This window comes from Nicotiana sylvestris, chromosome 6 (genome assembly GCF_000393655.2).
Source record: "Nicotiana sylvestris chromosome 6, ASM39365v2, whole genome shotgun sequence".
In the NCBI taxonomy this organism is placed as follows: domain Eukaryota; kingdom Viridiplantae; phylum Streptophyta; class Magnoliopsida; order Solanales; family Solanaceae; genus Nicotiana; species Nicotiana sylvestris.
In genome coordinates this window covers 91,172,270-91,189,661 of record NC_091062.1, presented here as the reverse complement: position 1 = coordinate 91,189,661, position 17,392 = coordinate 91,172,270, and the positions used below count along the sequence as shown (strand labels likewise).

The following is a 17,392-nucleotide window of genomic DNA, read 5'->3' as shown; positions in this document are numbered from 1 at the left end:
CATATACCAGCTGATCAGGTGGTGGTGCGTATATAACGCCGTAACCTTTTCCCATATCCCATATACATATAATATACGCGTATATAGCGTCATCTGGTCATGGGTCAATGTACATGTATAAGTGAATACATAAGAAATATGTTAATAAGAATTTCTCGAAATGTTATAAGATTATTATACCTTTCGGATAACTTTATCAACTACGTATTTTTCTGAGATCCATGAACAGAAGATATAATGATAATTCACATGGGAGATCAAGAACATAGGCACCCTTAGTAATTTTATGAATAGAGTCATTTATGAAAGTTGTGCATTTGCTCGTTTCATTTGTATCGTACGGATCGTGCCAAAAAGAAAGAAGGGATCACCTTAATATACCTGAATCGATTCTCTTGACAATCCCTCTAACACATGTTAATTGTGACAAAATACGTGATGATAAGACCGGAGTAGGAAAAAATCTATATGATATTCTTGAGAAAGATTGCATTGTACTCCCTTATAATTGCAAATCTCACGTTTTGAATTGTCGAAGAACCTATGAAATCTTACGTCTTGAATTGTTGAAGAATCTATGAAATCTCATGTTGCTTTCATGAAGTTATCTTGCTGAAGCCTTTTTGGATATAGTACACCTTCATTTTTGAATTGGAGAATGAATCTTAGTCTTGGTGGTGTGGGCCCCACCTTTCAAGACTTGTGTCACATTCATTCCTTAAAATGTGACACATTTCACTCTTTATTAAGGGCCATTAGATGGGAAGGGGGTGCTTCCATGTTTTGGGGTGTTAAGTCATCCAAAATCTTTGATTATCCAAAGATTTTAATTAATCTCTCTCTAAAAATTATTAATTACCCAATTATTCACATAATTAAGAATTATCACAAATTACTTAAAATACTACTCACTTAACACACTTTATGTACCCTACTATCATGGTAATGGGGTACCTTGTATGGCACTAGTCTATAAACACTGGATACTATGGCTCGGATCGCATAAATAAATAAGTGTAGAGATAAAATGATTCAAAAAGGAGGCATAAAGTCAGGGGGAACTTGTGAGCTCCTGTTACTTTATGTGGTTCATGTTACTTTATCTGGTTCTCCTTGCTCTAAATACACATTATCAATGTTTAAGTTTGTCATCATCAAAAAGGGAAAAATTGATAGGTTTTCAATATCTTTGCCTTATGTTTTGATGATCTAACAAACTTACTGTCAAGGACCAGATAGGGAACCTAACACACTTGGACTACACTGCAAGTTAACGGATACCAGCTAAATGTGAACCGTCATAGCTTCAGGAGATAGAGAACCAAACAAGGACCTGATACCCTTGTGGTTCCCTCATAGCAGTATGAAGTCAGTTGGACACAGCTGGAAGTAACGTGACTGCATGAACTGTTTCTGTCTGCATTGCACTGTTTCTAGTGGCCACCTATCTTTTGACCAACTAAAGTGCTTACATCATTCAAGTGATGTCATCAAGGTGTATCAACAAGGAGTTTATATCAAAACATCACTTGAACACTTGTGATATTCATTCAAGCCTTTTGCAAAACTGTGAAGTTAACTCTCACGAGCTTGAAGAACAAAGTTAAACGCTACTACGGACCAGTTCCTAAAGTCGGTTTTTTTTGTCCTTAGTTGAGTTGTAACTTTGTGATTGTTCTTATTATATCTCCTAAATTGCTTAGCCAGAAGCATTGATTAGGAACCCTCTTGTAAAATCTGTAAACTCTCTGAGTTTATGTTGTGACTAGGTTTTATAAGTTAAAGTCTTTGTAACTAGAGAGTGACAAAGTGGCTTGTGGTAAGAGTATCACAAGTTAGTTAAGTTGAACTCTTTGTAATGGAGTCATTACAAAGTGGATTGTAATAGGTGTTTACAAGTTAGTGAAGTTAAAAGCCTACAGGTGTAGGTCGTGGTTTTTATCCCCTTGAGTTAGGATTTTTGACTTAAAAAACCTGTGTCTTATTTACTTACTGTTTTATTAGCATTCTCAGTACAACCTCATAGAGGACCAGGTACTCTACTATTCGGTGGACTCATACAAACTAACAATTGGTATCAGAGAGGGTTCCTCCTATCAGGCTAACACCTAGGAAGGATCCTTATGGTTGCTCCACCAAATTTTGAAGAAGGTCAATCTACATACAGACCACCCAGGCTCAATGGACAATACTATGGGTGGTGGAAGACAAGAATGCATGATTTTATCATGGCGGAGGATTCTGAGTTATGGGATATCATATGTGACGGTCCTTATGTTCCAATAAAGGTACTGGAAGAACTTCCATTCTCAATGCCAAAAACCAGTAAAGAATACACCGACGTAGACAGGAAAGTGGTGGAGAAGAATTTCCGTGCCAAGAAGATTCTGGTATATGGAATAAGACCTGAAGAATACAATAGAATCTCCGCTTGTGACACTGCTGAGGAGATGTGAGAAGCTTTACAAACAGCTCATGAGGGAACCACCCAAGTAAAACAATCTAAGATCGATATTCTCACTACCGAGTATGAACTCTTCAGGATGAAGGACGATGAATCTATTCAAGATATGCACAGAAGATTCACTTCCATCATAAATGAGTTACACTCACTTGGTGAAACCATTCCTAAGAATAAGCTAGTGAGGAAAATTCTCATTATTCTGCCTAGCTCTTGGGAAAGCAAGGTGAATGCTATTACTGAATCAAAGGACTTGCAAGATCTCACCATAGAAGAGTTGGTTGGAAATCTGAAGACCTACGAGATGAAGAGGAAGATAGATAGTGAAAGAAGAGAACCAAAGAAAGAAAAGAACCTGGTACTCAAAGTTGATAGCAATGACTCAAGTGAGGAAGACAGTAACATGGCTTACTTAACCAAAAGATTTCAGAAGATGGTCAGAAGAAATGGAGAAATGCTAAAAAGGGGCAGCTCTAGCAAACCAAAAAACTATGATCTCTGACATAAGTGTGGAAAGCCTGGACACTTCATCAAAGACTGTCCTCTTTTGAAGCAAGAATTCTCCAAGTACAACCCTGAGAAAGCAGCTAAGAGGAACCCGATTCCTCTCAAGGACTTCAAAAGAAAGAGATCTGCTGACAATGTGGTGAAACATGCCCTTGTAGCATGGGGGGATTCCTCTAATGAGTCTGAAGATGAAACTGATGCTGGCGATAGTTCCATGATGGCAGTTGAAAGCGAGGAAAATGAATATGACTCAACTTTTGCTTTGATGGCCCAATCAGATGATGATGAAGACAATGACAACAAAGAGGTAACTTTCAGGGATGTTCAGAGAAATCTAAAATCCTACACTCCTAAGAAACTTATGTCTTTAGCTAATGTATTGATTGATGCCTATTATAACCTTATGGAGGATAAGGATTATCTAATCTTAGAACTAAGGGAAGTTGATAAAACCAGAGATGATCTGGTAGCGTGTGTAGTAGATCTGAAGGAAACCATTTGTGAGCTGAAGAGAGAAAAATATGTCTTGACCAAAAGGATTGCCAACTTAGAGCATGAAAGAGATGACTTAGTGGTAGTAGTTCTTGACCATAAGGAAACTATTGAGAACTTTAGTAAAGAAAAGGAGGCCCTAGCAAGAAGAGTGACTGAAATTGAGGAAGAAATAGATGATCTCTTAGTAGAAATTGCAGACTTGAGAGAAACAATGAAGGGACTAAGAACTAAGTCTAAACCTAAAAATACTGGAAAAGGAAAAGAGATAGCCAATGAGGAACACATTAGGCTTGAAAATGAGTTAAAAGCTGTGAGAACTAGGATGTGTGTTGAAACTGATAAAAACAAGCACCTCCAAACTGAACTGGAAAGAGTAAAAAATGATCTTGAAAAGTCCCTAAAGTGGACCTGGTCCTCCGAAGCTATCACTGCCATGAACATTAATAATAGTAGAAACATGCAGGGAATAGGGTTCCAAAGGGAGAAAATCCCTTACAACCCACTTAGCAAATGTGTGACTGTACCCAAAAACTGGCTGAGTACCCACTATGGGAACAATGGACATGTCATGGAAAATTGTCAAACCAGGGTCCAGTTCACTCAGAAAAACAGAATGGTTGCTGAAAATGTAACTACTAAAAAGGGACTAGGTTCCACTCACAAAAACCACATATTACCTGCATGGACTAAAAGAGCTCTTATTCATCCTCTTGCCTACTATAAAGGACCCAAACTTGCTTGGGTTCCTAAAACTAACTCTTGATCTTCTTATGCAGGGAACAGTGAAAGGAAGCGGTCAACAATGGTTCATGGATAGTGGGTGTTCAAAGCACATGACTGGGAACACCATGGACTTTCTTTCACTAAAAGCCCTGCAAGTAGGGAGTGCATCCTTTGGCAATGGGAAAAATGGGTACATTCTTGGAGTTGAAAAAGTTGGGAAGTCACTCACTCATTCTATTGAAAATGTGTACTATGTCAATGGTCTTAAGTACAGTCTCTTGAGTGTCTCTCAGATCTGTGATAAAGGAAATAAGGTGGAATTCTTGTCCAAGATATGTACAGTTACTGATTTGGTAACTGATGATGTGGTACTTGTGGCCAAGAGATACAAGAACATCTATGTTGCTGATTTTGAATCCTTACAAAGTGGTGATCTGAGTTGTCTGAAAGTTGTTGATGATGATGCTGAACTCTGGCACAGAACATTGGGGTATGCAAGCTTCTCTCTTCTGAACAAACTAATTCAGAAGGACCTGGTCCATGGTCTGCCCATGTCAAAGTTCAAGGTACAAAAAGTTTGTGATGCCTGTGCTAGAGGAAAACATGTGAAGTCCTCTTTTAGGTCTAAAAGAGATGTGAGCACCTCAAAGCCACTCGAGCTTCTGCATATGGACCTATGTAGTCCTATGAGAGTGCAAAGCAGGGGAGGAAAAAGATACATTTTTGTGATAGTGGATGACTACTTCAAATTCATATGGACTCTATTTCTTAGAACTAAAGATGAAACCTTTGAGGTGTTTGTGGCCTTTGTGAAGAAAATCCAGGTGAAGATAGAGTCTAGAGTCGCATGCATTAGATCAGATCATGGAACAGAATTTGACAATGCCAAATTTGATGAGTTCTGCAATGAAAATGGCATCACTCACAACTTATCAGCTCCCAGAAATCCCCAACAAAATGGAGTAGTGGAAAGGAAGAACAAAGCTCTTGAAGAGATGGCAAGAACAATGCTAATCGACAGTGGAATTGTAAAGAACTTCTGGGCTGAAGTGGTCAACACTGCCTACTACTTGGTGAACAGGTGCATGATCAGATCACTCATGAACAAAACCCCATATGAGTTGCTGAATGGAAGGAAACCCAAGCTGACTCACCACATAATATTTGGGTGCAAATGTTATGTTCTCAATAATGGAAAGGATCAGCTTGGTAAATTTGATACCAAGAGTGATGAAGGAATATTTCTAGACTACTCTTCTCAAAGCAAAGCGTACAAGATATACAATAAGCGGACTCAATGTGTTGAGGAAAGTGTTCATGATATTTTTGATGAGTCTTATCCATCATGTGAGACGGATGTTGAAGAAGATCAAGATGGAGAACCTTACTAGTCCCTGGTGAAGTCATTAATATGACAAATGGAAAGGCAGATATGATGAGCCAAGTAAAAGATCTGAGTGAAGACAATACTGCCTCATCTTCAACGGAACCAGGTACTTCAATTACAACCACTGAAGCTGAAGAAATAGTGGTTGACGCAGTTCAGGGTACTCCACTAGCACCTGAGAGAAGAACACAGGAAAGCCAATCAAATATACCCACATTCTCTACAAATGAACCTTAGACGTCTAACTGGAGACACAAAAGCTCTTATCCTCTTGACAACATAATTACCCCTCTAGATTTCGGAGTACAAACCAGGTCAAAAGCCAGAAATTCACTTGCCTTCTCAACCTTTCTCTCCCAAATAGAACCCACAAATATCAAGGAAGCCTTGAAAGATGTAGATTGGATTATATCCATGCAAGATGAGTTACATCAATTTGAAAGGAACAATGTCTGGCACCTGGTACCTAGACCCACAGATCGAACCATTATAGGAACTAGGTGGGTATTTAGGAACTAGGTGGGTATTTAGGAACAAGCTTGATGAACATGGAAATACCACAAGGAATAAGTCCATACTAGTGGTTCAAGGCTACAATCAGGAGGAAGGGATTGATTATGATGAAATGTTTGCTCCGGTCGCTCGCATGGAAGCTATTAGAATTCTAATCACTTTTGCATCTCATATGGAATTCACCTTGTTCCAAATGGATGTCAAAAGTGCTTTTCTGAATGGACTTCTTAAGGAAGAAGTCTATGTGAAGCAACCTCCAGGGTTTTAATGTCATGAACACCCTGATTATGTGTTTAAACTGGACAAAGCATTGTATGGGTTGAAGCAGGCTCCTCGAGATTGGTAAGAAAGGCTGTCAAAATTCCTCTTGGAAAATGGTTTTAAAAGAGGGAAAATTGACAACACCTTGTTCCTAAAGAAACGGGGAAGGAACCTGCTCATTGTTCAGGTCGATGTTGATGATATCATTTTTGGGGCAACAGCTGAGTCTTTGTGTGAAGAATTTACAAAACTCATGGGAAGTGAGTTTGAAATGAGCATGATGGGGGAACTGAACTTCTTCTTGGGTCTTCAAGTAAAATAGTCCTCAAAGGGTACATTCATTTGTCAGCAAAAATACATCAGGGAGCTCTTGAAGAGGTTTGACATGGAAGCATCAAAGGTGATAGATACTCCCATTACGATGGCCACTCGACTGGACATGGATGAAAATGGATCTCTTGTGAATCAAACCATGTATAGAGGCATCATTGGGTCTCTTATCTATCTCACTGCCAACAGACCTGATATTTTCTTCAGTGTAGGGATATTTGCAAAGTTTCAATCAAATCCCAAGGAATCTCATTGGAAGGCTGCCAAAAGAATTCTGAGATATCTTAAAGGAACACAGGACCTGGTTCTTTATTATCCCTCAGGTGACATTTTTAATCTCATTAGAGACTATGCAGGTTCTTGTGGACAGGAAAAGCACTTCTGGAATGGCTCACTTTCTAGGATCATGTCTCATCTCCTGGGGAACAAGGAAGCAAAATTCAGTGGCTCTTTCAACAGCTGAAGCAGAATATGTAGCTGCAGCATCCTGCTATGCTCAACTTCTATGGATTAAGTAGCAACTGGAAGATTTTGGGGTACTTACTGAGAGTGTGCCCCTTCTATGTGACAACACCGATGCACTCAATATGGCCAAGAATCCAGTTCAACACAAAAGGACCAAGCATATTGATGTAAGGCATCACTTTCTGAGGGACAATGTGAGAAATGGTTGATCTGTATAAAGTTCTATAGCACAGAAGACCAAATTGCAGATATCTTCACCAAAGCATTAAATAGGAAACATTTTGAAAGAAATAGAGTGAAGCTGGGGATGCTAAAGCCCAATTGAGAACCTGATTCCTCATCATTTGGCTATGAAAATCACCTTCAGGTAAAACTAGCTAAAAGTGTTTTCTGGCCAAGTCTAACTCACTTTAATACCATTGCAAGTAAACACGCATGATGAGTATAGAATCTGTAAATGCAGTACATGGACGATAAAAGAGGATTGATATTTTCAAACAACAGGTCAAGAACCTAGTTCTTGTACCAAAAGTGAGTAGTTTTGTGCATTTTTTAATACACGTCTTAAAAAGGTACAAAACACAACTGCCATATCATCCACCTTTCCAAATCCCGCTGTCATGTCTCTTCACTTCAAATCGTTCCATCCCCCTCTGAAATGTTGCACTTCTCCATGCACAACCGTCGTTTCAGAACCGGTCCTTATCTCTCTCTTCATAATTATCCATCCTTAATAAAACCATCTTCTTTTTTCCACAAACCATAAGTCTTCCATTAAAACTTCCTAGAGTACCTTCACTCCATCTTTTCAATGGCTGATACAAACTTTGACATCCCTACCTCAGTCATCCCTAGTACTAAAAACCCATAGAGTCCTACGTTCCCTCTGAGTCTTTTATAACCACTCCTACTCTCCCCGCTGAAATCACACCTCACCCAGATTCTCCATCTCTCTCCATTTTAGAAACCCCTAAAATTGTTGATCTATCCTTTCTATCTTCTGAGGTTCCCACTAATCAAAGAACAAGTGGAGAACAAGGTCAAAGCTATGAGGTCGTAGAGGGTTCCGCCATGGTTACTACAGATTCCGTGGTGGCAGTGGTGCCGATTGAGGAAGAAAATATTGTAACTATCTTTGTGGTATCTGCTGGTGGTGTCCTTCATGAGATAATTTCTCAGAGAAACGAGGTACAGGGTATGGGGGAAGAAGGAGCCATAGTGACTGTTGAGGATGCTACACTAGCAGAAACTACTAGGCCCTCACATGAGGCACCTGATCCCTCTCCGGAGGACCCAGGTCAGGGTTCTCATTCCTAGGATAGTTCTGCTCCTCCATTTGTTGTTGCGCCTCTACACTCAAGCTCCTAAGATGAGGTCCAACAATGAGGAGGATTTAGACAACCTGGCTCTTGATGTGTTCATAATTAAGCAAAACCTGAGTCTTCCACCAAGCGACCTACTACCAGGTTGCAAGCTAAGGTGGCCTACGACTCTACCCTTCAAAATAGCAGAAAAAGTAGTAAGAAGCAAAGGAGTAGGTTGGTGAAAGATAATGTGCCCCTATGTGATAAAGCGGTCCCTGTGGTAGAAGTGGAAGAGGAAACACCAGAGGAACCTGGTTCATTGGTGAGACGGTCCCAGAAGAAGAAGCAGCCTACTTCAGTAGAGAAAGTTTCAACCCCCGATTCCAAGTTGAAGGATGTTGTGAGTGAGTCATCGATGTTTGATGATGATGTGTTAATCAAGTGGTGGGAAGTCTAAGGGAAAAGATAAATCAAGTGGTGGGAAGTCTGGCAAATGCAAGTCTGAAACTGTTTAGGAACCTGGTTCGGTGAAGAGACTGAGGAGTAAAGGCAGTTCCATTTCAGAATGCCTAAGGCACCAAAAGGTTCTGATGGGTCGTACGTTTGACCCAGTAATCTCTGAGATGGCTGGTATGCAACAAGTTCTTGAAATGGTTGAGTTTCAGCGATGAGGGCATCTATTCCAAATAGATGCACCTAAGGTGTATGAGGATGAGGTTCAACGCTTCTTTGCTAGCCTCTTTCCCGTTGAGACCGACCACGTTTGTGCTTTGGTGAATGGAGTAGATATCGTGTTTGATGTAAAGTTGCTTGGGGAAATTCTTAAAGTCCCTACAGTTGGTGTGTCCAGTATGAAAGATGTGTGTCAGTATAATTTCCAAAATGTTATGGTAAAGGACAATGCAAACCAAAAGAGGAACCAGATCCACAAGAAGGCATTACTCCCTGTTTATCAACTGTTTTTCGAATTGGTAAAAAATGTTCTATTGCCTCGCGCTGAGAAGAGGTCCATGACTTCTAAGTCTGACCTATTTTTGATGGAGCAACTGGATAGCTTTACTCCTGTAAGCCTGCTTGCTATTATGATTGAACACATGCAAAAAGTAGCAACCTTCAAGGATGGTAATCATGGCCTTCCTTACTGGTTTCTGCTTACACGAGTGTTTAAGTTCTTCAAGGTGCCGCTGGGGTAAGGCAAGGTAGGAACTAAGAAGCAGACTTTCTCACAGACAACATTGGAAGAATGCGAGTGCATAGAAAAGAATGGGGGGAAGTACATCAACCATCTCACAGCTCATTAATGCTCAAAATAGTGCAACTGAGGAGATTCACCAGTTGAAGGCTAGGAATGCTATCTTGGAAGGTCAGCAAGCCGAAGGGGTTCCGGTGTCAAATGATGAAGCAACTCGTTTGACAAAAGAGAATGTTGATCTCAGGGCGCAAGTAGAGAACCTGAAAGCAAAACTACTCAATGAGCAAAAGTTGGCCAATGCCTGAATAGACCTAGTTCTCCAAACACTTGCTGCAGCCTCCAAGCCCTCTACTCCTAGTGCCCCCGAAGTACCCCCTTCAGTGACCAGTTTCTAGAATGTTCTTTTAAGTTTTTTTAACGGCAGATGTTTTGTCTTCTTTTTTATGATGTGATTGGGATGAAACAGTACTGCTTCCGTCTTTAACAATCCAATTTTGCCTTTGCTTTTTTAAGCAAAGGCATATATTTTTATCAATATAAAATCTATCCTCTTTTGTTATCTTATTGCTTGAATTTTATGATTCTCTTCTCTATCATGTTATGTGCACATATATGGTATGAGTTTGCTCGGCTAGACTTCTTTATGTTGTTTGACTGCTGGTATCTTTTTAATGATGCCAAAAGGAGGAATAAATAAATAAGTGTAGAGATAAAATGATTCAAAAATGAGGCATAAAGTCAGGGGGGAACTTGTGAGCTCCTGTTACTTTATCTAGTTCATGTTACTCTATCTGGTTCTCCTTGCTCTAAATACACGTTATCAATTTTAAGTTTGTCATCATCAAAAAGAGGAAAATTGATAGGTTTTCAATGTCTTTGCCTTATATTTTGATGATCTAACAAACTTACTATCAAAGACCAGATAGAGAACCTGATACACTTGGGCTACAATGCAAGTTAACGGATTCCAGCTAAATGTGAATTGCTATAGCTTCAGGAGATAGATAACCAAACAAGGACATGATACCCTTGTGGCTTCCTCATAGCAGTACGAAGTCAGTTGGACATAGTTGGAAGTGACGTGACTGTCTGCACTGTTTCTGTCTGCACTGCACTATTTCCAGTGGCCACTTATCTTTTGACCAACTAAAGTGCTTACATCATTCAAGTGATGTCATAAAGGTGTATCAACAAGGATTTTATATTGAAACATCACTTGAACACTTATGATATTCATTCAAGCCTTTTGCAAAAATGTGAAATTAATTCTCACGAGCTTGAAGAACAAAGTTAAACGCTACTACGAACCAGTTCCTAAAGTCAGTATTTTGTTGTCCTTAGTTGAGTTGTAACTTTGTCATTGTTCTTATTATATCTCCTATATTTCTTAGCCAAAAGCGTTGATTAGGAACCCTCTTGTAAAATCCGTAAACTCTCTGAGTTTATGTTGTGACTAGGTTTAGTCATAAGTTAAAGTCTTTGAAACTAGAGAGTGACAAAGTAGCTTGTGGTAAGAGTATCACAAGTTAGTTGAGTTGAATTCTTTGTAATGGAGTCATTACAAAGTGGCTTGTAATAGGTGTTTATAAGTTAGTGAAGTTGAAAGCCTACAGGTGTAGGTCGTGGTTTTTGTCCCCTTGAGTTGAGATTTTTCCAAGTAAAAATCCCGTGTTATTTACTTACTGTTTTATTAGCATTCTCAACACAACCTCATAGAGGACCAGGTACTCTACTGTTTGGTGGACTCATACAAATTAACAATATCCCAAATTGACCACCTTCGACGGAACTCATTTTTTTTATTCGTTTACCCTTTAACCTTCATGATACATATTTATCGTTTATTATAAATGGCATAAATTCTTATAACCTCAAGATAATCTCATCCCCTAGTCTACATCGATTATATGAAAACGAAATTTTAATGTACGAAAATGTGAGACGTAACATAAGGCTTATGGACTAAGGTCAAAGGAGGAATCTTCAGTTTGATTATGTTAATGGACTTATATGGATTAAGTGGAATGAGATCACTCATGGGCATGTGCATGGCGAGCTTATGCAGTTATTTTGATGGCTTTGGAATGACTCTTGGCACGTTGGAGGACGAACGTATGTTTAAGTAGGGGAGAATGTAACGACTCGACCAATCATTTTGAGCTTTAACATTTTTGTTTGGCGGTTTGATACTTTGAGTAGCTTCATATGATGCATTATGACTTGTGTCTATGATTGTTTTTTATTTTTAAGAGGTTCAGAGTTGATTTGGAAGAGTAATTTTCAATTTAGAAGCTTAAGTTGGAAGAGTTGACTAAGGTTTGACTTTTGAGTAAATGACTTTGAAATCTGGATTTGATGGTTTGAATAGGCTCATTTGGTAATTTTGGACTTGGGCGTATGTTCATATTTAAATTTGGATGTTCATAGAAGGTTTTGGCTCTATTTGTCGAAAGTTGGCCATTTGAGGAGTTGGAGAGTTCATAAGTTTGACCAAGAGTTGACTTTGATGTTATTGGACTCCAATTGGTGTTTCGAGACTTTAGATAGGTCTATAAAGTTGAATTGAACTTGTATGCAAAGTTTGGAAGTAATCCGAAGTGTCTAAGTGTGATTCAGACACTCTTTTGATAAAATTAAAATTAAGAACTTATGAGAAATTTTATTTGGTTTGAGTTGCGATTCTTTATTGTGATATTCCCATGGGTGATTGGAGACTTTGGACAAGTTCATATGGTAATGGTTTGATGGAGTTCTGCGAGGCTCAGATGAGTTTCGGCGCATTTGGAGCATGTTTCGGAAGAATTGAGTTGTTGAAACGAGGTTTTCTACGGATGACCTGACTTCTAAAGAGAATTTATCCCAATCTATAAAGAATGATTGAGTGATATTTTGAAAATATTTTAGCCCTTGGAGTCTAATTGTGGTTTAAACTGTTCGTTATTCCGACATATGAGCATGAAGTTATTGTCGTTTTACTAAAAGGTGGGAGAGCAGTTTTTGGTCAGCAAAGTGTTGCAGATTGCAGCACTACCGTAGCGCTTGGGGGGGGGGAGACGCACGAGTCGCCATGGCAGTGTATTTTTCCTGATAGATGGTTCTTCATTCACACTATAAATAGAGCCCATTTTGTGGTTTTGGCATTTTTCTTCAATTTTGGAGCATAAGAGCCCCATTTTGATGGTTTTGACCTATTTCTTCATCAACTACATTAAGGTAAGTGATTCTAACTGAATTTATCATCATAAGAATCTAACATTTATTTTAACATAAAATCAAAGATTTAGGAGAAATCAAGTGGGAAATAGAAGAAAATCCAGAAATCTAGAATTGTTGATTTAAGCATGTGTTACACCCCATGTTTTCGTACGTTAGAGTACGTTGTAAGTCAATTGATATAAGCTCAGAAATAAAATCATCTTTGAAAACTTTAAAAAGTTAATTAATCATGTTAATGTGGAGGTTACAAATATTTAAGATCATGAATACCAAGTACCAAGAGGGTTTTAAGGCTTAGAAGCTAAACGAATTGAAGAAAATAAGTTTCGTCGAAAGTTGACAAGTTGGAATGTTATAATATGTACTTTTGGGGTGAGATTAGTATGTTTAAAATTATAAGGAGATTATTTTATGAGTTATTTTAGTCGTATGATATTCGTGTGTTATGTTTTAAATTCAAGCTAGTTGTGGAACAAAAGTTGGAAAAGGTCATCACAAGTTCCATTCATAAATGTGTTGAAACTTAGGTCAAATGCAGCTGAGCTTTTCTCCCAATATACTTAGAATTTTGGGATATCTACCTACCAAATTGAAGATCTACGAGTTTAGTTTCTAATGCATTTAACCGTTCATCAATATAACATCGAAGTAGAGAGATATTCGCATTTTTGCAAGACTGCACAAGCAGCTCCCATGGGACCCACAAAGTTGGTGTAAAACTTCAGCTTGTATTTAAGTCAATTATATGTCGTTTTAACTCATTTTTCTCGTCCAAAATAGTTCCTAAACCCTCCTAAATGCTCTCCAAGGGTTTTTCCATGATTCTAGGGTGAAAACCTAAGATAAAAACATGAATTCAATGCTAGAAATCCCGTGGTGCTTGCTAGATCATAGTTTTTCATCTTGTGGCTATTTTGGAGGGTTCTTCAAAGGTAAGTTGCCTCATATTTCATGTTTTTCCTTATTATTAAGCTACGAATACGTCCCTCCTTCATATATATTGTAGTTTCAAGGTGAAATACAAGTGTTTACACACCAACTTGAACACAAAAGTTGATTCAAGAAGAGAATACAACTCATATAGTGTTGTGGTGTGATTGAGGATTGTTGTGAGCTACACCAGCTGGGGATTTCAAGTTTTATCTACTGCCTAAGGTAAGTAAATCATGTTCTTGTTTGTGCTTAAGGTTAATTATGTGTTGATTGAATTGTTTGAATGAAAATCTATAAGATAGTAATTGACATGACATAAAAAATTGTTATCTTTTTCTGTGAGCTGTGTTGAGGCTATATATATGATTTGTTGTGGCTGGAAATTGTTATAAATAGTTTGATTATGTTGTGTTTGTTATTGTTAAGCTTATCTATGTGCTAATTCAATGGATTAAAAAGATAACATGAAAAATAAGAGGTTGACGATAAAGGTTAAGGTGCTAGGCATGTGGACTATTTTTGAAGATTATTCTTATAATGTTTTGGGCTAAAAATGATATGGCAAGCATAAAGATGATGTTATATAAGTTGTAGGAAGATTTATGGAAAAGGAATTGATTAAATTATACTCCCTCCGTTTCAATTTATGTGAACCTGTTTGACTGAGCATAGAGTTTAAGAAAAAATAAAGACTTTTGGAATTTGTGGTTCAAAACAAGTCAAAAAGGGGCCCATAGTGTTTGTGTGGTTATAAAAGTTTCTCATTAAGGATAAAATTATAAGTTTAAGCTAAATTGTTTCCAAATTTAGAAAGGGATCATTCTTTTTGGAACGGACCAAAAAGGAAATAGGTTCACATAAACTGGAACAGAAGGAGTATTTGTTAATTGTATATCGAGCTTGCCGTTCAAAATGGTTGTTGAAGTAATCAGAGAGCTTATTGTGAATTATTTTGTTGTTGTTTAGGCTGTTTGGTGACTTTTAATCACTTATGGGATGTAGTAAAAACAGGAGAGGTGTTGTCCATTTTCTCGTAGAATATTGGTTTTAAAATATGAGTGTTACAATGCTTATATGATGACAATGAGGTCAGGTTACTCATTGTAGACGTAAGAAGATCATATTTAGCTTGGTGGACGATTGGAGGGAAGATTGCAAAGGTATGTTAAGGCTAAACCTTTCCTTCATTTTGGCATGATCCCGTAACTACATGCATTTGATAATGAGGCATAAAGAGAAGTTCTTATTCCTAAATTTATGTACATTGTCCTAATCTCATAAGGTACAGTATTCTCCCTTATCGGGATTCATATTCAGTTTAGTTTTGTCTTCTTTCAGCCAAGACAACATAGAGTCGATATATATATAATATTACAGTATTTTCACCACCATTGAGTTATAATCGATGGGCTAGCCCCTATTGGGCAACCTCTTATTAGATGGTAAGTTATATACGATCCTACTATGGCCGAGCGTATATGAGCGAGCCTAGAATGGCCGAGATAAAGATCCTAGTATGGGCGAGCGCCTATGAGCGAGCCTACTACGACAGAGTAGTTATATATTGAGCCTTATAGAGCCAGACATCTATTTTACTTACTATATTGAGATAGTTGAGTCAGTATCAGCAGGTAAGCATATCTTCATATTATCTTTGACTCACAGTTATTTTCAATTATCATGTTATCAATTCAGTTTCAGATTTCAGTTATTCAGTTGCCTTACATACTCGGTACATTATTTCGTACTGACGTCCCTTTTGCCGGGGACGCTGCATTTCATGCATGCAGGTCCTGATAGACAACTAGATAGATTTTCTTAGTAGAAAGGGTCAAACATCAGCTTGGTTGGTAAGCTCCACTTCCTCGGAGTTAGCAGGTCTAGACCCTGGAGTCCATGTTATATATACAGGTTTGATGGGTAGTCCAAGGCCCTGTCCCGGCAATGATACAGTTCAGTTATCTCTAGAGGCTTGTAGACAAGTCCTGTATATTTTATATATCAGTAGATGTTCATGGCGGCTTCGTTGGCTTGCACAGTTATATATATATATATATATATATATATACCAGCTTTTGGATATGTTTACCCCACAGATGGGAGAGATGTTATGTTCAGACGATTCAGAATATGGCCTCATCGGCCTAAGTTGAGGGTTACCCCTCTAGAGTTCACAGTTATAGAGTGGTATGCTCGGGCCTAGTATGGCACCGGATGTCGGCCACTCCTCTTCAGGTTTGGGACGTGATAACATGCTAATGACATCAAAATGGAATATATATTATAGATTTGGGTTCCATGACTCATAGTTCATCGGGATTTGGTCTTGGACTCGGGGTTTGACTATGTGAGTCCGGGTTGACTTTTATTGACTTTTTGAATATTTTTCAAAGATAAAAGCTTTATAGATTAGGGTCGCTTCCTATAGTGTTGTTTGACTTCCTTGGATGATGTTTGACTTGGAATTGTATGATTGGAAGGCTAGAGCGAGGATTGACGCGATTTGAGGTTGAAGACTAGTCGGATAAGGTAAATATTTTGCCTAGCTTTGGTTGGAGGGAATTTTTCCTAATAAAAGATATTGTTTTCTACATGCCCGGGCAATCTATATTCAACGTGGTGAGCGTATATGCATGTGCCAGGGTTATCCATGCTCTGGGGTAGATTCTAGGCCACTCTATATTTTGTTAAATTGTGCAACTCCACGTGTTCTATGCTTCTACTTGATTGAATGATTGCTTGAGCACAATAAGCCATGACAAGGATAATATTTAGGTTAATAATACCTTATTTTGAGCATGGTGAGCTATTTTTGAGATCATTGAAAATATCTAAATTAAACGTAGTCACACATATATTATGAATACACACCTACACTTGTTGTTCTAGTTTTATGCCTGTAATTGATATATGACGACTTGAGTTTTTTTACCAACGTTAAAGACTACGATTTGTCTTTTGATGCTTATTGGAGGCTTGATGACTGTTTGGACGACGTATTACTGGTTGGGTCCATAGTTATATGTGCATATTGGTATATATCCTACCTAGGGATCATCTCTTGTACACATGCATATACCCATACATGGATATTTCTCTGTCCATGTGCATATATATGCTTTTCTCTCATTCATATGTATACATTGTTGCATATGACTCTCGTACGTAGATAGAGGTTATGGAACAAGGTTTCTACCGTGCGGATTATGATATTGATACTGATAGGGCACGAGGTCTTTGTTGTGCAGAGATGGTGATATAGTTATTGATTTGGTACGAGGTCTTTGTCGTGCAATAATTTTAATATTATTATGGCACGAGGTATTTGTCATGAAGCATGTGGATATGGATCTATGCCTCCTAGGGTCATCCTCTCATGTTTCTCTCTTAATGGTGTACATGCAGGTTGTGATAAATTGACGGGTCTCCGGTTGATTGTGACGTGGGATATAATGTGATGAGTTATTGGGCATAAAGGCGGAAGCTTGGCCACACAAGTAACTTTTTGTGCATATTTATGTATTTTACATATTTTATACGTGCATATCATCTATATATGCCAGTTGAGGAATCTAACATGACGAGTTATTGGGCATAAATGTGGA

At 38.3% G+C, this 17,392-nt stretch overlaps 2 protein-coding genes across 2 annotated transcripts; both read left to right on the top strand.

The window, feature by feature from the left end:
- Nucleotides 1-2,228: 2,228 nt before the first annotated feature.
- LOC138870929 (intracellular protein transport protein USO1-like) lies at nt 2,229-5,577 on the top strand. The gene is made up of 5 exons (XM_070148772.1): nt 2,229-2,452; nt 2,543-2,741; nt 3,015-4,091; nt 4,480-5,010; nt 5,086-5,577. The coding sequence occupies exons 1-5, from the start codon at nt 2,229-2,231 to the stop codon at nt 5,575-5,577; spliced, it is 2,523 nt and encodes an 840-aa protein (XP_070004873.1).
- Nucleotides 5,578-5,597: 20 nt separating this feature from the next.
- Nucleotides 5,598-7,195, top strand: LOC138870928 (secreted RxLR effector protein 161-like). Its single transcript, XM_070148771.1, has 4 exons — nt 5,598-5,733; nt 6,415-6,428; nt 6,697-6,981; nt 7,034-7,195. Exons 1-4 carry the CDS (start codon nt 5,598-5,600, stop codon nt 7,193-7,195), a joined length of 597 nt encoding a protein of 198 aa, XP_070004872.1.
- The last annotated feature ends 10,197 nt before the right edge of the window (nt 7,196-17,392 follow it).

Excerpts from the sequence above, each read along its gene's own strand:
- LOC138870929 (XM_070148772.1), top strand. The coding sequence starts at position 2,229 with ATGGCGGAGGATTCTGAGTTATGGGATATCATATGTGACGGTCCTTAT. Across the intron at positions 2,742-3,014 it reads ATCTCACCATAGAAGAGTTG|CAAGAATTCTCCAAGTACAA; the intron begins GTTGGAAATCTG and ends CCTCTTTTGAAG. Across the intron at positions 4,092-4,479 it reads ACAGAATGGTTGCTGAAAAT|ATCTGTGATAAAGGAAATAA; the intron begins GTAACTACTAAA and ends AGTGTCTCTCAG.
- LOC138870928 (XM_070148771.1), top strand. The coding sequence starts at position 5,598 with ATGACAAATGGAAAGGCAGATATGATGAGCCAAGTAAAAGATCTGAGT. Across the intron at positions 6,982-7,033 it reads TTAAAGGAACACAGGACCTG|GTTCTTGTGGACAGGAAAAG; the intron begins GTTCTTTATTAT and ends GAGACTATGCAG.